At 33.6% G+C, this 20,291-nt stretch overlaps 2 protein-coding genes and 1 pseudogene across 14 annotated transcripts; all 3 read left to right on the top strand.

Annotated features, from left to right (window-relative positions):
• Positions 1-3,252: 3,252 nt before the first annotated feature.
• Positions 3,253-10,116, top strand: LOC111275084 (uncharacterized). Of its 12 annotated transcripts, XR_016334216.1 has the most exons (16): positions 3,653-4,219; positions 5,258-5,353; positions 5,454-5,561; positions 5,816-5,848; positions 6,071-6,178; positions 6,426-6,509; positions 6,583-6,701; positions 7,349-7,450; positions 7,693-7,809; positions 7,893-7,958; positions 8,327-8,393; positions 8,596-8,649; positions 8,786-8,893; positions 8,974-9,512; positions 9,622-9,657; positions 9,798-10,116. XR_016334216.1 is itself a non-coding variant. In XM_022860216.2 (15 exons), the coding sequence occupies exons 2-15, from the start codon at positions 5,294-5,296 to the stop codon at positions 9,930-9,932; spliced, it is 1,206 nt and encodes a 401-aa protein (XP_022715951.2). In that variant the 5' UTR covers positions 3,254-3,538; positions 5,258-5,293; the 3' UTR covers positions 9,933-10,116. The 12 variants fall into 12 exon arrangements, 8 of the variants coding, with proteins under 8 accessions (XP_022715951.2, XP_022715953.1, XP_022715949.2 ...); XR_016334215.1 differs by lacking the exon at positions 3,653-4,219 and adding an exon at positions 3,253-3,538 and having other exon boundaries at positions 8,974-9,657; XM_022860216.2 differs by lacking the exons at positions 3,653-4,219; positions 8,974-9,512 and adding an exon at positions 3,254-3,538 and having other exon boundaries at positions 8,777-8,893.
• A 1,109-nt stretch (positions 10,117-11,225) lies between these two features.
• On the top strand, positions 11,226-14,596 carry LOC111274250 (secretory carrier-associated membrane protein-like; annotated as a pseudogene). Its single transcript, XR_016334014.1, has 12 exons — positions 11,226-11,293; positions 11,968-12,075; positions 12,155-12,217; positions 12,515-12,548; positions 12,782-12,903; positions 13,063-13,125; positions 13,219-13,312; positions 13,406-13,451; positions 13,559-13,626; positions 13,702-13,866; positions 13,939-14,021; positions 14,110-14,596. The product of XR_016334014.1 is annotated as a secretory carrier-associated membrane protein-like (transcript).
• A 553-nt stretch (positions 14,597-15,149) lies between these two features.
• Positions 15,150-20,195, top strand: LOC111275086 (secretory carrier-associated membrane protein 5-like). The gene is made up of 13 exons (XM_022860221.2): positions 15,150-15,668; positions 16,473-16,535; positions 17,129-17,263; positions 17,358-17,420; positions 17,801-17,834; positions 18,024-18,146; positions 18,404-18,466; positions 18,558-18,651; positions 18,821-18,866; positions 18,964-19,031; positions 19,333-19,381; positions 19,567-19,632; positions 19,723-20,195. The coding sequence occupies exons 1-13, from the start codon at positions 15,609-15,611 to the stop codon at positions 19,807-19,809; spliced, it is 951 nt and encodes a 316-aa protein (XP_022715956.1). The 5' UTR covers positions 15,150-15,608; the 3' UTR covers positions 19,810-20,195.
• Positions 20,196-20,291: the final 96 nt, after the last annotated feature.

The raw sequence follows: 20,291 nt of genomic DNA on the forward strand, positions 1-20,291 counted from the left end.
CTTCATAGAAACAAAAGAAGGGTTTTTGAAATTATTACAGTATCATAAAGTTTTAGGTCAGAAGCATTTCCAATGAATTTATCTTTAAGTGGTCGCCCATGCTAAACTTGCTCGGTTGTTGGTTAACCATTTTTGCAAGGATAAGCAATGACCTTAACCACTTTGGTGAACAAAGTTACTTATTTTTCAAGCTAACTTCATCCCCCAAATGGATGTTTCCCCGCCAAACTCAACTCAAGGTCATTACTCAAAGCCAAATCATGCCACATATTCATGAGGTAAGCAGCACCAACCATATCCAATATAGGCTAGTAAATATTGTTGCAACCCCTAAGTCTTTACTTTTTGACGTTTGCATCAAAGTGTATATTTATAGTCCGTATAACCATAATTCGTTGACTAACAATTCATTTAAAAGCTCGATCAGAGAACTCTTACCTTGAAATTCTTCGAATCGAACTTCTAAACAAGTTTTAAAATAAAAAATCTAATTATTCAATAAATTTTTTTGTACTTGAGCATTGTTCGAGATTGAACCTTTTTATAACATTTTACTTGCACTTTAAGCATGTGCATGACCCAAAGCACACTATACTTATTATGGATCAAGAGGGGCATTAACTTTGTTTCGGCTGAATTAAATACAATGCTTTGATGTTTCTTGTGACAGCGGCTAGGGTTTTTCATTTTATGTACTCTCTCTTCGTTATTACTCCACCTCTCTTCCATATTTGATCACCTTGAAAGCCATTTTTTTTTCTGTTCTTGTTGATTTTAAATATGTTACCGTTTAGATGGAAAACAAAAACGATATTTCCCTATCTATGGCAAGCATTCAAGTATTTAACTTAATAATTGATACCTGATTTTTTGCTCAAACATCAAACAGCAACCCAAAATTAGACTAGCCTTTAGGAGAGTACTTGGATAGAGTGTACTAGTTAATAGTTTTTGACTAGGTTAAATTATAGAGATTGACTTTTTTTTTTTTTGTATCAGATACAAGGTAATTAATTGCTGCAAAACCTGAGGCTGGGAAGAGACCTATGGCTTTGGAGAAAAACTTTAGTGAGTGATGATAAACAGTCGAGTTCTTGCCTGCAGGTTGGCACGTGTTGGACCAAAGCCCCGGTCTTCGGTCGCCCAAATCTGACCCATGCTTTGTTTTTTTCCTAGCTTCTCTCTTTCGTCAAACTCAACGTGTTTTAGGTGACTAAAAAAGCTAAGCCTTATCAAACTTAGGATTAACCACTCTTCACCTTCCCCACCAATACATTAAACCAAAACCATTCATTAAAATATAGATTTATCAATGTCTTTTGCACCCTTTATTTTATTTATTTATTTTTTATTGTTGCCATCATTTCATCAAGGAGTGCTAGGCAGCTTGAAACCATAAATGGGTGGTTTTGATCAAGTGAACCTAACCCATTTTGCAATTTTGATAATAAAGATATTATGATCAATTTGTGGCATGACACGATTATTTGATCTAAATCATTTTAATTTACTCGATATCTTATTCTCACATGTATATTCATTATTGTTTTCTTTTTTAATTCGAGTCATGTTTGATTTGTTTTATAATCCTAGGAATACAAAGTGTAAATCTTTATTAATTGATACATATATTGAAATCTCTGCCACGGCATTGGATTAGATACTTGATATTCAACTAATTAATATGGTGTAGTGGTGGTGTCCAATGCATATATATTTTTTTTAATATTTGAATTTGTCAGTGATTAAATTCTTACTATTAAAATAAAAAATTTATTAGTGATTGAATTTTAATTATTAAAATTAAAATTTTAATATTTTATTAATAAATTACATGACTGTTGATTTAATATACAATTTCGTATATTATTATATTTAATTAATTAAACCCTCACTTAAATATTATTTGTGATTCACATAATTATATATGTTCATTTAGCCATTGAATAATAATAATAAATGTGACATTGTTTAGTTAATGCTAAATCACACCTTCACCCAACTATCAATTTTCTATTTTAAAGCTATTTTTAATTAGCTTAATGATTAATTTAAGAAAATAGTCAACACCATTTCCACTAAGAACATTGCAAAGATACCTAAACTTTGATTATGTTATTTTTGCAATTGCTTATTTAAAAACTAGTGCAAAACTCAAATTAATTCCATGGCTTTATAGTAATGAATTAAAGACTAATTGGATTTTGGCTCCTAATAAGCACTCCATCATCAGTCAACTCTCATGAAATATGTGATCATCAAACTTAATTGGGTTCATAGCGATTCACATGAAAGATATGATCTTCAACCATAGGTTCATAGCAGTTTAATATTAACCTTTTGACTGTTAATAGATCAATAAAATTCCTTGGAAAAGCTGATTTACAAATATCAACCTTAGATCGTTTGAATAAGATAGATTTTGGCGGGGTTATGGACTCACCATCTTTGGCTGTCATCACCTTATTGCAAATGAACTTTGCATGGGGGAACTCCTTTTCATGTCTAGCTTGGAAAATATTCGTAATTTAGTTGTGTTTATAGCGTGTTGTTAAGAAAGACCGGTGATGCATGTTAGGTTTGATTTGATTTTATGACGTTCTGAGTTTCAACATTTGTAAAAAAATGATCATGGCTTAAGGATCCAAATATGTTAAGATTGCCAAAAAAAAATTAAAAACAAAAATAGAAAATAGGGTTACTTGTTTGCTAACATTTTCAGAGTAATAATATTTATTTATTAACCTAAAGTAATAAATGGAGGAGAGGGGGGGGTGCGGGGAACACTTTGTTTTTGGTAAGTGTGGGGGAACAGTCTTTGTCTATTGGGCAAATTAATTTGGAAATTTGTGTAATTAAAGATGCAATTAAGGTAATATATTTGTATTAAGTAAACCTTATACCATTGAAATTGACATCACTTTAGTTAGAGAGTTTTAAAACAAATACAAATTGGACCCATTTATTTTCACATTAATTGGTTTGTTTTAATAGTCTATAAATGTCATTCGAACATATATAATTAAATTTATCGTATTATTAATTAAATTTAAATATTTATTTTAATAAAATTAAGTTAATATAAAATTTTTATTAAAATTATTTTTAATTATAATTATAATAAATTTTTTATCTTTGATCATAATTATATTATTTTTTATTTTTATTTTTAGTTCGCTTCAATCAATTTCATTACCTATTCAAATGAAATCTTAATCAAACTGATTTTGCTCATTTTCTTCGTCTCTGTCTTGCCTGCTAGTCTCATTAAGCCTTTTATTCGCTAACAACTAATTTGAAACATCAAACGACGAAAAAAGAAAAAAAAAGAAAAAAAGTATTCATTCATCGTTATAAAGGCATTGGGGGAAATGCTAAACTGAAGAAGGATGGCATATCTCGAGAACATAGAAAAACCCACACCGTAGCAGAAAAGGCACTCTGTTTCCAGCTTCTCTTAGTAATTTATTACTAGCCAAAAATTAGATTAATTAGATAGATTATTACCTTACAGTTTGACATCAAAGGAATCAATCAGGTAAACCCCATTTTTTCTTTTTACAACGGAAGTTACATTTCAAGATAGCTGAGGAAATTACAGAGGTTGGGTTCATGTTTTTAAGTTGAATTGCTACTTATTTACTATCATAATTTATTTATTTTTTTAAATGAAAATGAAAAATCCATGTGAGAGGGAGAGACGGTGAAGTGATGTTTGAGTGTAAAAAAACAATAGGAAAGGGATTGAGTGAGACAGACGACGAAATGTCTGTTTGCAGCTGTTGTTACATGGGGAAAAAAAAGAAAATAGAGAAAAAACCTTTTTTTTTTTGGTTCTGTATTAAAAAAAGAAGTGTGTAATTGGAGGTTGGGGAGCTGTCGCGAGTAGAGTCGACGGCGATCCACTGCTCGACGACTCATATAAACCAAACCAAACCCTGAAACCCCAAAACCCCATGTAAAAGCAAAAGAACATAGGTCCCCTTAACCTTCTTCCTTTGTTCTTCTTCATGCTCCTTTGAAACGTGGCGTTGCTTCCTCTTCTTTCGTTTTCTTTTTCGACCCTTTCCTCCCTTTCTCTCTGTTTCTTTTGCTGAGTGATTTGCTCATTCATTCAATTTGGTTGTTCTTGAATCAGACGACCCACGTTTTCCCAAAGCTTTAATCTTTTTCCAGCCTTGGCTTTGATCAATCAATTCGCCTCCATTTCATCTCCAAGGTCCCTCTTGCATTCTATTATCTCTCCTCATTTTATGTTATTTACTTTTTGACAATGGTGGATGGATCAAGATCCGGTTTTTAAGAGATTTTTGTTTTTAGTTTCTCTTATTCTTTAGTTCTTTCCTTTGTTTTTTTTAAAAATTTTTTTTTTCTTCTTTTGAATAATAATAATACTATTATTAGACAGTCTCTCAGTAGAAGGCCAAGCATTTTCAAATTTTCGTTTCTTTTCTTCTTTGAATTGAAGAAATTTGGGGAGTTCAAGCTTATAGAGATTGTTTTAGCTTTCATTACTTTTCGATTTTCTCGCTCTATTTTTCCAATCTAAAATCGAAACTTTGCTCTTAAAACTTTTTTTTTTCTTTCTCTTAATATCCTTTTGTTTTTAAATCTGGATCAGGAGCTTAAAATAGTAATAGCTACAGTCTTAGATCTAACAAATACCCAAAAACTCAATTTTTTTTTCTGTTTTTGGCAAAAAAATTGTCTCTTTCTTCTTATTATCCAAACAACCCTTTAATCTCAGGGGCCATTTATAATTATTTTATTGAGTTATTTTCTAAAGTGAAATTTTGGTGACTGAAGGAAAAGTGCTGGTTAATGTTAAATCTTTGTAACTGGGATTCTGTTCTGTTCTGTTTTGTTCTTGGTTTTGTGGGTGTCGGTCTAATTTCCAAATTTAGAATGGCAACGTGAAGCTTTTGAGATTTGGCCATTTTGATAACCGCGCATGAACATGCATGTTCTTCAAATTATTTAAACACATTCTTAAATTTCATTATTTAATGGCTCCATCCATTTCATCTCTTCTCCTCCATCTTAGTTTCTCAGGTTTTTATTTGTTTCATCTTCTTTTTGCAATTTCCAATTCCTTATGTCAGTTGCTGAGGGGAAAAAAAAGGAAAAAAAAACTGGGTGTTTTTGTTATTTTGATTATAGTCTTCCAGTAGAAAATTAAGTTAGTAGCTTATTCATTACTAAATTTACCTTGTTTTGATGTAACTTTTGTTTTTTCTTCACATGCAATTTCCTGCAGTTTGTTACGAGGGTAATATAAAAGCTTTCATTGTCTATGAAGACATTTAAATCATGGAATGCGCTTGTCAATAAAAGAAATGCTTTATCTGACGGGGTATGCTCTTCCTTTTCCTTCAAGTTTGAAGGTCTTGGAAAATAGTAGTTTCAGTAGCATTTTACTTTTAAAGCTTATAAATGTTTGATGCTGTTTGTAGGGAAACTGCGGATTTAAAATGAAGCAGCTTCCATTTATGGGAGTTATTTGTACAGTAATGTTGTTCATTGTATATAGGACCACAAATTATCAATACCATGAGACAGAGGTATGAACTCCCCCTCATTCTCTAGATTTCACTGGTTTTGATTTGCAATTAGGAGATAAATGGAATTTGTTATTCCTGGCCTTCTAGTGGTCAATCTGGCATCTTTTGTTACCTTTTAGTCCACTGATGTCATGATGGCATTGATTTATTGGAATAAGGTGTCTGATTATTCAAGAAGAAAAGATGGCCTCACCTTGTGAAGCTTGCTAAAGCCATATTCTGATATCTTTTAATCGCTTTTCTCTTATTGTCAGATGGAAAAATTGCACCCCTTTGAAACATTTAAGGTAAGCATGTTAATACTAGAATATACCATACCAAGTCAGTTTTTAGTTCCTTTCAATGCTTGTGCTTGTAGAACTTGAAACTTTTTGCCATGGTTTTTCTTCAGACTATGTTTTAATATAACTTAATATGTATTCTTAATTCATTAAGTGCTCTGTTTGGATGCTTTTCCTTCATTTCATTGTTTTCTCAACTCCTTAGTTGCATATTATGTTTGTTGCTAGGATTATCAATTGCCTTATGGGAAATTAAAAAGTTTGCCTCATGGCATTATGCACGCTAGCTCGGATTTGGAACTAAGGCCTCTATGGTCAAGAAGTTCACGGTCAAAGGTGAGATTCTAATCTTTTTGTATGCTCGCATGAATTTGTATGCTAAGATATGAATATAGCCCACTTTCTTTGTTGTTTTTTGCCTTTTCTTTCCCTTTACTTTCTCTTTGCATGGATAAAGTAACTGATGATCTCGATAGGCTTAATAGGTCTAATACTATTGCTATCTGCTAGATTTTTGTTATTCTTGCAAAAAGATCAGATTGTTTACAATTGTTCATGACATTGGGTGGCTATCCCATTACAGGTTAATCTTACCATGAATAAGAACTTGCTGGCAATGCCAGTTGGTATCAAGCAAAAAGAAAATGTTGATGATGTTGTGCAAAAGGTATTGCATCTTGTCCCGTGAACTTTCAAATTTGGTGAACTGCACATTCTCTGCCTAATTTTGTTGATTTCAGTTTCTTGCAGCGAATTTTACCATTATTTTATTCCATTATGACGGCAATGTGGATGGATGGTGGGATCTTGATTGGGGTGACAAAGCCATTCACATAGTAGCTCATAACCAAACAAAGTGGTAAGAATCACTGTTGGTGAAGGGATTTCTTTTATTCTATATCTTGTGAAACATGTTGGTGGATATGTATGCTCATTGCAATTGAAGTGTATCTAAGCACAGACTGCACATATTGTAGGTTATCCCACTGAAGCAGTTTCTGATGAGTTGAACTTATGTTATGTCTTTGATTCAAAATATAACCCATTTCATAGTTCAAGCAATAGGGATAGTTGGGAAATAATGGTTTTGAGTCATTTTAAGTTGGAGTCTTCTGACTTGGGATTTGCTTTAAAAAACAAGGCTGTAATCGAGAGTTCTATGGTTCTTACATTTGCATACTAACACTGTGAATTTGTATTTTTCAATCTACAGATTGTGCTGCTGTCAAGTGCACATATAACATTATGAATTAATGTTTGTATGTGCGACTTTAGGAGTTTGTTCTGCTATAGAATAGGGTCATGGACTTTGTACTGCTTGAGAAATAAGCCAATGTCTTGGATGAATGTTATTGATCGTTTTATTGTATTCATACTCTGTCTCCTGGAAAATCCTGATTGATTTGCCAAATGATCATTGTCCTTATTATTACTTCAGTATGGTGTTTCTTAGGTTTACATTTTTCTTTTAATTGGATAAGCTTAGCAATCTCTTCCCTCTTTCAGGTGGTTTGCAAAGCGCTTTCTACATCCAGATATTGTGTCTAATTATGACTACATATTTCTTTGGGATGAAGATTTGGGGGTGGAGCATTTTGATCCAAGAAGGTAAATGGCTTTTATGACATTTCTGTTACCTGCAATATCTTGATGTTATCTTGCCTTTGCAAAATATTATGTGTTGCGATGATAACATAATCCTGTCTGGTTTTCTCAGCATTTAGTTCAATCTTTCACCTGGTCGCTATTTGTGCTTTTTGAGGCTTCTGTTGTTGCTTAATGACAGGAGCATACTTTCATTTGGGGAAAACCCAAACAATTTGATTAATAGGTAAGTCTTCCTTCTCCAGGTACCTGGAAATTGTAAAGTCAGAAGGTTTAGAGATTTCTCAGCCAGCTTTAGACCCAAATTCAACAGAAATACACCACAGAATCACTATACGCGCAAGAATGAAGAAGTTTCATAGGTGAATGGATGATCTGTGACTATTCATAAAAAGCTTACATATGATTATTTGTATACTTATATGAAAAGTTTTGGCAAGCACAGGAGAGTCTATGACCTCAGAGGTAAAACGAAATGTTCAAATGCAAGTGAGGGGCCACCATGCACTGGGTGAGTTATTTTATCATCACATTGCTTGGTAGCATGATAGAATGTTTCTAAGCAATCTAATGACAATAATTTCTTCATGTCAATGTATTTTAAAAAATTCAATCTAAATTTCCTATCCTATGTCTTTAATACTTGATAACTTAAAAAGTGTCATGGACAACTACTTGGGTTCAAGACCTGAAAAGGATTTGCCCCCATTTTCATCTTCCAAACTCCATCTGAGATCCTCTGCTGTGAGCTGGTAAAGGCATCTGACTGTCCAGTAGATAAGACTGAGGATAAACGGATTGATGAAAATCTTGAAGAATATCTAGTTTCATTATCTGGTTAGTCAGTACTAATTTTAGTCATCCATATTGCCCTTGTAGATTTGTGGAGGGAATGGCTCCTGTGTTTTCAAGATCTGCCTGGTATTGTGCATGGCATCTCATACAGGTAATCTTGCATGTCCTTGTCTACATGTAACTTTAACTATAGCACTGTTGATTCTTTACTTCATTCCCTGGCTTGCTTTTTCATGTGATCCACTCTTTCTTTTTCTATTAATTTGCAGCATACGCATGTAGCACAACACGTATCATTTTCTCATTTTCTGTTTATTTTTGCCATTAATCTCTTTTTTTTTTTTTCCGTTCAGAATGATCTTGTTCATGGATGGGGGATGGATATGAAACTTGGGTATTGTGCGCGGGTAAGATTCACTTGATGCAATTTTGGACCTGCTTAGCCGTTGTTGACTGCTCATTCTTTATAGTTCATTTCCCTTTTCATTATATATTTCGTCAGACTGCTGAGTAAGATAATATTTATCATGGAAGCATATTCAGGGTGATCGCTCAAAGAAGGTGGGCGTGATTGATAGTGAGTACATTGTACATAAGGGCATACAAAGTTTGGGCGGGAGTGGGCATCCCACAACAAGGACAACCATAAAGGTTCTGCCTTGCCTCCTTTTGTTCTTGTATGTTCTGTTTGATGGCGACTTAATTTGTTTCTATCATTTTATTGATTGCAGTTTGGTGCTTCTATTTGACACCAACAAAAAGGCATCTCGTCCTTGGCCAGAGAAAAAAAGAAGCATATCTTTCATCTTAATTTGCTCGTATTCCTCACAAGGCTAATGTTAATCATTAACAAGCATAGAGAATATATTCCTTTAAGGAGTTTCTGTTAATTGTGTTGAACACCAAGCGAATATACTTTTACCTGGTCTCTTGTTTTTAAATTTTTTACCTATTTATCCAATATCTAAACCTGAAAGCCAAAATCCTTGGCCCTATATATTTCATTCGTCTTTACAAATTTCTTGGACCATCCAAATATGACCTAATTTTGTAAAGTAGCAGATCATTGGCTTTCAAAGTTCATCCTAATTTGTTTCTGAATTGCTGGAAGCCTTCATTATTTCATCTCAATTATGACCTAATTTTGTAAGTAGCAGATCATTGGCTTTCAAAGTTCATCCTAATTTGTTTCTGAATTGTTGGAAACCTTCATTATTTCATCTCAAGTATTGTTGTTCTACACTGAGTCATTTCTTATCTTATCATCAAGGTAAAACTATTTAAGGACAGATTTCCTGTCAGATTCATCCAGTCAGTCATGGTGCTCTAGATATTGTAGTTCACTTGGTTTCTTAATGGATTTTCCTGTTTATATGCAGAGCAATGGGGCTTCAGGTTTTGATCTACGAACTGAGGTGAGATTTGTAATTCCTCATTTCACCTTTATCCCTTATCAATTATCCCAAAAGAAAGAGATGTATCATGGCCTTGTGGGACATATAGATTCTTCTATAAGCCTGTTCAATGATTTTAATAAAGTTGCATACTTTTGCAGATTCGGAGACAATCCACTTGGGAACTTGAAGTCTTTAAAGAGCGATGGAATCAAGCTGTGGAAGAGGACAAGAGCTGGGTGGATCCATTTCTAAGATATCAAAGGCGCAGAGAACATAAACGTCAACACATTTAAGTTTTTAACTCATGACCCAACCAAAGCTGGTTGGATATGTTAGTTCAGCTTCCTCACAGATCCATACTTGTATTTTAGCTTCCTCTAGCCTTTCTTGGATTCTCGTAATTATTTCATTATTTGAATATTCATAATTTTCGAATCTTTGTCGGGTATGTATCGAGCTCTACATCTCTTCCATCTTTCCCTTTTTTGCAATTAATTACTATTGAGTTAATTCATGCAAGTGAGTAGTCTACCCCTTGCTCTAGGATATTTGTCATTCTATACAAGAAGAAATGCCAAAGCAATATTTCATTTATCAGCTCTGGCTAAGTTTTTACATGATTATGAGAATAAAACACATTCTTTGCCTCACCAAATAACTTCAAAACTTTTAGATTACAATTTACAACCAAAACTTTTAGTTTGTGTGAGATGTAGTCTTGTTTGGATGTTCACATTTGTTTCCAGGATACATTACAATGTACAATGTAGATTTCCAGGATAAATGAAAGTCGCTTTCAGTTGTACTTGTCGCACGACAATGTACAAGAGAACAATCAAGGCCTTCTATACATACATACGTATATAAATATATATATATATATATTTCTTAAACATGAGCTGTATTAATGCTACAATTTCATGCAAATTAACCAGATGTTACATTACAATACCTTTTGAGGTTTTTTTCATAACATATGTAAGTCTTGATTGCCACTCGACAATGTACAAGAGAAAGATGCCCAAAACAATGTTCTACCCTCTCTAGTTTGACTTGCTTGTTTGGCATATATTAGTTTGCATCCCTTTCATTATAAGAACATTTCATTTTCTATTAAGATAAAATTTCACATAAGTATTGTCGAAGAGGCATAGATTTGTCAATCGACAGGCATAAAAATTGTCTCTATATGAAAACATAATATCAAAATTATAATTGATCAGGGTAGACCATGTGTTTTGTTTTGAAATAACATTGTTATATGTTTCCAAGTCACTCTCCAACAGTAACAATGAAACAAGCTATAAAACAAAGAATTTCTTCGATCAATCCACTTATTTCAAACAAGCCAAGAATATACACCGTGTCATCTACTTTCTTGCCGTCTTTCCCTTTTCGCTTTTGCTTCAACGGAATGCTACATCTGAATGAAGACGAAGTTTCCAATTTCTTTCTTTCTATCTATATAAGAGCACTTCGCTCCGTCAAGAAAATGTTGCCTTCACAACATTGCTTCTTATATACAGATTAACCTTGCATTTCCCTTCATCTATATGTTTCTTTCTTTCTATCGAAACACTTAACCCCTACTCGTGGCTGGTCACCGCGATAAGAACCCTTTGATGAGCTGGAAGAAGAAATCAATCCTTTTTCTGTGAGTTTCATATCTCTCAGACTTTATATATTTATATATGCTAGCTAAAGCATGTAGGCTACGTTTAATATGTAAAGACTAACAAAAACAAGTAGCTAGAATTATACCTCCGATGTCTATATATTATGCATCTTTACATGCAATGTTGCTAAAGCTGACTTATGATTTGCACGTAACTCAAGCATCGAAATAAAAGCTATACCCTGTGTTTATGTATATATAATCTAGTAAGTTTATGAAATGTTAAAATCAATATATAAGGTTGAACGGAGTTAATTGAGTTGGTAAAAATTGAATACTTCACTTGTAAGGTTTCTGTTCGATTTCTGCTGCTAATAATGGTGATCTGCAAATCTAAGTTTTTGCTGAAACCAACGGTAAGTCCTAAATGAAATGGGATAGCCTCGCTCACTATATAACAGTTTTGACATTTGTTCACTGAAGAGACCATGTTGGTGGAGGTTACTATTGACCATCATTAGGTTATTGTCTTATAATCACTAATTATTACTGTGTATTGATAAAAGTTGAGTTGAATTTAATTTTGATTTTCATTAAAGAATTGCCATCTATACTATATATACGTTGTAAACTTTGAATCTGTTGTTTGTTATTTTGGGTCTTCCAATAAAAAATTTTACACTAATAAAATAGGATAATTGGTAAACTTCCAGAATCCTTCACATTATTCACACTCAGGACTTCCAGCTCTTCCTTCTGAGCCTGCCAGCTACAATTATGATCGCCATCCAGCCAATGACATGAGTCTTGATAGAGCAACGGTAATTAATGACCCAATTTTCTGGTTCTTGTGGAACTGAACATCAGTTTTCTCTGAATATTATCCTGTCTGAAATGTAGAATTTGAAGCAGAAAGAGAGAGAACTCCAGGCCAAGGAAGCTGAACTCAGAAGAAGGGAGGAGGTAATACCTTTATATAGACATGAAAAAAACTTTGAATTAATGCCGATTTTAAACTATCATAATTCATAGGCTAATGATACTGAAGTACTATGCTAAAACTTTGAATTATCTTATTTAGACTTTAGTCATGTGGATGGTTCAGTTCAAAGTTGTATGCTAACAAATTAATCAACATCAAATTCATGGTCATATTTCTAAGAGGCAAGATATATATTTTATAAAATGGTCTTCAGCACTCGGTGAGGCAATGCCATTGCTCAAAATGTTCACTCATCATATTCTTTTTGGGGCATGCAGGAAGTTAGAAGGAAAGAAGAAGCTTTAGCACGAGGTAACCAATATTTGCTATTACATTTTGATTAGTCTTGCAGGTCTTTCTCTTCTGGGTATTTGATTAGTCTGACTGATTTTATTCTTAAATTTGATATGCCAAGTTCATGGTTGAAAAAAGAAATGTGATTATTCCTGAAAAAAGCCCTGGCTGTTGGTCTTGGCACCAATTATTAACTATCAGAAGGGACTCATAAACCTTAATAAAGGAGTTTTGACTTCTTTTTGTTGCAGCTAGAGTTTTTCTCGATGTAAAAAATTGGCCGCCATTTTTCCAATCATTTACCAAGATATTGCAAATGAGATACCAAATTATCTACAACGAATGCTATATGTAGCTTTCTCCACATTCTTAGGTACGTAAGCTTCTTGTCAAATGCATAGCTTAGATTTGATTATTACAGGTTTTTACTTGAACATAAATTTTGAATTGTAAATATCTAAAGAACTACTGATCCTTTATAGCATTATGATACCTGGGATCCCAAACAAGATATGAATGGCAATTTTTGCAGGATTGATCCTGTGCCTTCTCTGGAATCTCATAGTTGTTTCCGCAGCAAGCATCAAAGTGTCAGGTTGGATTAGAAATTTGTTGCAACTTCTTTTTTTTCCTTTTCGATTATAATTTTTAGACTCTGACTCTTGAATCTTAAAACTTTTACATTTAGGCATAAGGATATGGTTCCTTGCTACCATCTATTTCATTATAAAGGTACCGGGATCCTATATACTATGGTATCGTTCACTTTATCGCGCTTGCAGGTACTAATTGAAACCTGTTTGTTCATTTTGGTTTTATAACTTTGCACAATGTTTTTCATTCTGTTGAATTATCATTTTATGAACATGTTGCAGGAAAGACGGTGGGTCTAAGTTTGGATGGTTTTTCATGTTTTACATGGTAATGTATTCTACGTATCTGGTGACCCTTTTTTACCGGTCCCAAGAGTTGGCATGGCAGCTTCCTAACTAGCTATTTCATACGAATTTTTTTTTTTCTGGTTGCAGATACATATCTGCTTCTGCATCTATGCTTTGGTTGCTCCTCCTATATTTTATCAAGGGTTATCACTCCCGTAAGTTCTTAAATTGATATAATATGCTAGGCTTCTGTCTTTATTTATGACAAACATCCCTGGTTTGTACTACAGGATTTGATGCCTTTGTCTTTGGTAGATGCAAATGAACTAGAAGCCAGGTTTCGGGGTTCATTTTCCAATTACCCTACATCTTAATTATGACTTATTTTCTGTTATGGGCTGCAGCAAGGGAATCATGAGTGCATTATATGTTATGAGCCGCAATGCTTTATCGGGGTAAAGTAAAGATAGCTAAGCTTCTTGAATTCTTTGATTGAAAGCATAAATCAAGCCCTGACCACCGTACAGATCTTTGCTTTGTACAGATCTTCTACTTCATTGGATTTGGGTTATTCTGTGTTGGGCCGTTGTTAAGCATCTGGGTCGTTCAGGTGTGATCAACACTTTTTTTACTCTTTGCTGCATTCATTATTTGATTTCTTTGGGATCCTCAAATCATTGTTTATCCATCCTTTACAGAAAGTCTACAGGTATTTCCGTGGCATTGGTAAGGCAGCAGAGGCAAAAAGCAATGCTGCAAGAGGAACAGCAATGGCAGCAATGAGTTAAGCTAGCAGAGAATCAAGTAAGATAGCAATCTCAACCTCATCATCTACCCCTTCTTGCTTAGCCATCTATTAGAAACAAACAGCACATTAAGCCTCTTTGTAAATTGGTATTACCGACAGCTTCATATATATTTTGATGTAAACATTTGGAAATGTCACAAGTATTCAAGAATGAAGAAGGAATTGGCAAAAGTTCTTCTCTGTAGGGTCAACTCGATTAGGTAGCAAAGAAGAAGGAATATTAAGCTTGATAGTACTCCATATATAAATTCTATTCAGACAAGACACTGTTTCAGTTGATAGTAACCAACCACATTACATTAGTTTAGGTAGAAAGAATGCAAACAAATCCCTGAATTCTATATTTAATAACATAGTAATCAAAGGAGTTTTGGTTTTTTGGATTATGATTTTTATTATTATCTTGCATTAAACGTGTTTTTTTTTTCTCTCTGAAAATTAGATTTTCCTAAAAAGACAAATTTATGGAAGAAATATTGAAGCAACTTGAACATTGGGGCCACCCAATGGGAAAGGGACATGATTCTAGAACAAAAAAGAAATACCAACGTTACGGATCAACGATGCTGTTTTCTTTTTTTTTTTTTTTTTTTGGGTGTTGTAGCCAATTCAAAATTCAATTTCAATGTTCATAACTTTAATTGTAATTAATTCATTTTGATTTTTTCAAACAAACTTTTCTCGATGTTCAAAATTTTACCAAAAATATTATTTTAAGAAAAAATTTCATTTAATATTATTCATATCAAAAATTAAAAAAAAAAATACATTAATCATATTTTTAATTATCATTTATAACTGATAAATGTCTCTTGTAATAATGTTTCTTTCGTCATCGTTTAATTGTTAAAGTGGCATTTTATTCTTCAAAAACAATTAATTTAATTCATGTAAAATTAAAAGTTAGGTTGGCTGATGTGAATTTGGAAGCGAAAAAAAAAATCTTTCACCGCAAACAAGGCGAAAGAAAATCGGGCAGTCACATTCTCCGTTCCAAAATTCAAAAATAAATTAAGGGAAAAAGTGACAAAAAGGAAAAGTTGGTAGTAATCTCAAGGGAAATTATTCTATTTTCCCGCTGTTTCGTCTTAATTTCTTTTTCGTCAAACTTCAATAAATTCGTACAAGCTGACTGCAACCGAAAAGTCCAATTTCTCTCTCTCTCTCTCTCTCTCTCGTCCACAGCAAGTTTCCCTCTCTAGAAAATTGGCCTTTCCTTTGCGAGAACAGAAAATTTTTCCTTTCGAAAATTCTTAACTTGAGTGTTTCAATTTGCTTCTTCCGAAAGTTTCTTCTTTTTTCTCTCTAGTTTAGATCTTCCTTATATATATTTATCATATTTTCAGTTGCTTTTTTCAAGTTTTTGCAGATAATAAAAACCCTACACTGATGGCTGGCCGTTACGATAGAAATCCTTTTGATGAAGAAGAAGAAGTTAATCCTTTCGCTGTCAGTTCCTCTCTGTCTCTTTTTCATTTACCTCTTTTTTTTTAGTTGATTTGATGTTGTACATTGGAGTTGAATTTTTGAAGTTCAATTATGGTAGCTCTGTTGCTTTTTATTGAAGAATTTTGAAATGCTAGGGCCTTGCTTGAAGGTTTAGTAACAAAAAATTATCCGTTGACTTGCTTTTATTTTGTGATCGCTTCAACATTTTAGTTTGATCTGAAATTTTGATTGAATTTGGGTTTGGAAAGTGTTTTAATTGGTTGTTGTAGTTGATGTGATCATTCAAGTGACTGCGGTTTCTTGTTAATAAAGATGCATTAAATACAGTACAAAATTTATTTAAAGCTTGTTCAATTATTAAATCTATCATCAATTTGACAATTTGTTTCAAAATAATCATTTTCCTAGTGCAAAAGTTCATGCTTTTTTTTTTTTCTTAGTATTGTTATTGATTTTGAGAAAGTGATTTTGATAATGTTTTATTTAACCATATATCTATGATACCCAAGAGAGAAATGATTTCTTTTCTTTAGTATTAACTCTTTTGATAATCTAATTTCTATATCAGTACATTTTAGTAACCTATATATACAATTCAAAATGTGTAATTCCTGCTATGGCAATTAAGCAGAAGGGGGAATTTTTATGGTTTCGTTTTTGCACTTAGATAAATCTTTGTCCATGAATTGCAGGCTATGACACATTATCGGGCTTTATAACTTGATTTATCTGTCAACAAGTTGGTATAGGGATGCTAGCCAACTTCTATTTTAATATGATTCTTTTTTTAATAATTTCTAACAGGATCCAGCAGTGAGAGGGAAGGCATCTGGCCAGTCTAAATTTGGTGGAGGTCTATTTTCAACGGTAAACTAAATCCTTGTTTATAAGGTTTCAATGAATATTTAATTCAAAAATTATTGTTGAGGTTAAAGCGAGAGCAGTTTTAGGAAATATTTCTGATTAGATAATGGGTGAAAGCTGTGGAATTTAGCATATGGCTTTGGTTGTTTTCATCTTCTTGATATATGTGTTATCAACTCTGTTTTGGATGGTTAGGTTTTAAGTTTATCCTTTAGGCATGATCACATGGATACTTAGTCAACAATGCTATGTAAAGCTATAGCTTCAGGTGATGTGCTAAACTGCCACTTTTTAATCCCTTGGGCACGCTGAAATTCCATATTTTTTGCTAATTTGCAAGGAATTCCGTAGTAAAATTTTTATTGATTAATCCGGAGCCTGAGTTCTTTTTGTAATGCTGATAGGTTTAGGAGTTAGCTTGCATTTGATCAAAGGCTCAGGATGATTTAGTTCAGAAAAAATAGGTTGCTTTCTATATTTTTTGTGATTTGGTCGTGTCTAATTTGGCCTTTTGGTATTGTTTCTATACATCTGTATACCAGAAAATTTGCTTATAATACTTGCTTCTTGAATGCATACTATCAATTAATTTTCAGAATACTCCAAGCGCTCCACCTCCATCAAACTCAAGACTTTCACCACTACCTCCTGAACCTGCTGGTTTCAATTATGATCATGAGGCAACAATTGACATTCCTCTTGATACAGCTTCAGGAGGATCACATTATCAGGTTGGTGAAGAGTGAAGACCTGTCTCTAAATGCCATTTCCATGATTTGCTTAAGCGTTTGATCTCACTGTTCTGGGTCTACTGTTTAAATCTAGGATTTGAAGAAGAAGGAGAAGGAACTCCAGGCTAAGGAGGCTGAACTGAGAAGGAGGGAGCAGGTATGTCGTGGAAGAAATTTTATAACTTTGAAATCATTTTTATTCTAGAGAATTATAGATTTATTTTGTTCTTAATTTGCTCCCAAAGACATGTTATCAACACATTTAGAATCTAATGTAATTAAAGCCAAATATATCTTACTAATTTGTCATACAAATTACTATTAAGACACTATTAGGCTGTTGCTGGGATATCATATGTGTTATCTCATTGTATTTTAGCGTACTAAGTTATTTGGATGGTTTTAAGATGCAAGTTTTCACTCATGCATGTTTGTTTCATAAATAAATAGCAAGAACTTAATGTTGTTTTCTGCCCTTTGGCACCTCGTAAATTATTGCATCCCTCAAGTCTTCACTAATCAGCTTATTCCATGCAGGAAGTGAGACGGAAAGAAGAGGCAGCAGCTAGAGGTACCTTTCATTTTCTTTTTGTAATTTGATTATTCACACTGATCAAATATAGTTTTGCTCATAGTTTCAATATTTGTTCTAGATCACATTTCTTTTGCAAAATATTTTGATCTGATTCTATTTCCTTTCTATGGTCAATTACATTTACATTTCTGGCATGAGCTAGAGTTTAACTTGTCTGCTTTGCAGCTGGAATTATGCTGGAAGAGAAAAATTGGCCACCATTTTTTCCGATCATTCATCATGATATTGCAAATGACATACCAATTCATCTACAAAGACTGCAGTATGTTGCATTTTCAACATTTTTAGGTATGTAAGTTTTTTTTGCTGGCTTATTGCTACCTTTTGTTCTATGCATGGTGTATCTAAACATCGCTTAATATGTGATATTTTTGGCTAAAAAGGAAATATTTGCTGTATTCATATCTGTTTGTATTCTCTTATAGATTGCATTGGATGATTATTTGTACCATGCTTTTATTTTGTTTAACTTTTTGGCTGGAAAAGGCTTTGGTGTAAGCCAAAGGCTGGTGGACTGTTGGGTGATATATGGTGATTCTATGCAGGATTGGTTCTGTGCCTTCTATGGAACATCATAGCTGTTACTACAGCATGGATCAAAGGGGAAGGTTAGTTTAGAAATGTACTTCCATATTTCTTGTTTTCTTTTGAATATAATGTTACGATTATGTTGTGTTTTACCTATTTATTGTTGTTTAGGTGTGAGGATCTGGTTCTTGTCTATCATCTACTTCATAGCAGGGGTCCCAGGAGCCTATGTTTTGTGGTATCGCCCACTGTATCGTGCTTTTAGGTATGTAATATGCTCCATGCTTTTTCTTTTTAAATGCTGGCTTGCCTTCAATGCCAACTTCCATTGCCAGTTTCTTAAATCCGGCTGTTCATGTACCTTGCACTTGCTAGTCACTAATCAGCCCTTATTTTAATTTGAATTATTTTCTCACCTTATGGCTATCATGCAGGAAAGAAAGTGCTTTGAGGTTTGGATGGTTCTTCCTGTTTAATTTGGTAATATATCATGTTTCTCCTGACAGATATGTTTCTTTTTTTTTAGGAGTTGTTAGATACTGATTCTTTTATTCCTTTTTTTTTTTCCTATTTATAGCTTCACATCGGCTTTTGCATCTTTGCTGCGGTGGCTCCCCCTATAGTTTTTAGAGGGAAATCACTGACGTATGTTCCTAAACTATTTTTTTAACTTATCTTTGGCAATCTCTATTTAAGTTGGACTGATGACTTGCATCATCTGTCTTTATTTACAACTACATCAGTGCATTCAAGTTGACATGATGCACTTATCCTCCAAAAAAGTGCATTTTTGTTTCTTGGATTCTTCTATTTCAAATATGAGATAATTGATCTACTATTATCTCAGTAGGATGCAAATGTACTGCAAGTATTTGCGATGCAAAATTGGTATTCTAGTTCAAGCTTTTCTTCCTATATCTTACTAATGTTGTTTTGTCTCATACAGTGGGATCCTACCTGCAGTAGATCTTATTGGTGACAATGCTTTGGTTGGGGTAAGTATATCCTTAAGCCTGAGCAAAAGTTCTATACCCATTGTGAGGACTCGTCATTAAAACGGTGAAACAGTTGCCAAGTCTGCAGCATAAATTTATTACATTGTGGTGTTAAAGTGGGATATAGTCAAAAAAATTTTTTTTTTATCTTGACCATTTTGATGAATATTCTTTCGTTTACGTAGATCTTCTACTTCATTGGTTTTGGATTATTCTGTGTTGAATCAGTTGTAAGCATCTGGGTTATCCAGGTTTGTTCAGTCCCCAAACTGATTCATTGGAAATATCACATTCACATGCACATATGAGATTTCTAATATCGTTGGCTGTTGCCTTTGCAGCAAGTATACATGTATTTCCGTGGCAGCGGCAACGCTGCTGAATTGAAGCGTGAGGCTGCAAGAGGAGCAATGAGGGCTGCCATGTAATGGCACAGGCTAGCAGCAACGAGATATACAGTAACCGCATATGTGGGTTCTGCTTATATGCGCTTTGACCGGGAAGGAGCAGATAGAGCTTGTTATTTCTCCCATCCTGGCTTTTGATGCACATATCTCTGTAACTTGTTCCGAGTGCTACTTTCTGTAAAGTTTTTTTCAGTCGGGAGTTTGATTAGCAGACACCTTACACTAGACTTTAAATGATTTTCGTTTCTATAAATAGAGGGAGAGTTTCATTTTGCGATTGGTTAATGGTGTAATATCTAGTTAAGACCATCAGTTCTAAGATGAGAGAGATGTATAATATTTACTGGTCTTGTATCACTTTTCCTATCATATACATCTATAGAATTGACCTTTGGGGTCTTACCAAATATGCAAGAGACAACGATGGAGGTGAACCTGGTGATGGGTAGTTAGGGGCCGATTGTGAATCTTAAAGGTCATTGTCTACTAAACGAAAACTGAAA

The sequence above is a fragment of the Durio zibethinus genome, chromosome 26 (assembly GCF_047325235.1).
Source record: "Durio zibethinus cultivar Kanyao isolate XHJ-2024 chromosome 26, ASM4732523v1, whole genome shotgun sequence".
NCBI lineage: Eukaryota > Viridiplantae > Streptophyta > Magnoliopsida > Malvales > Malvaceae > Durio > Durio zibethinus.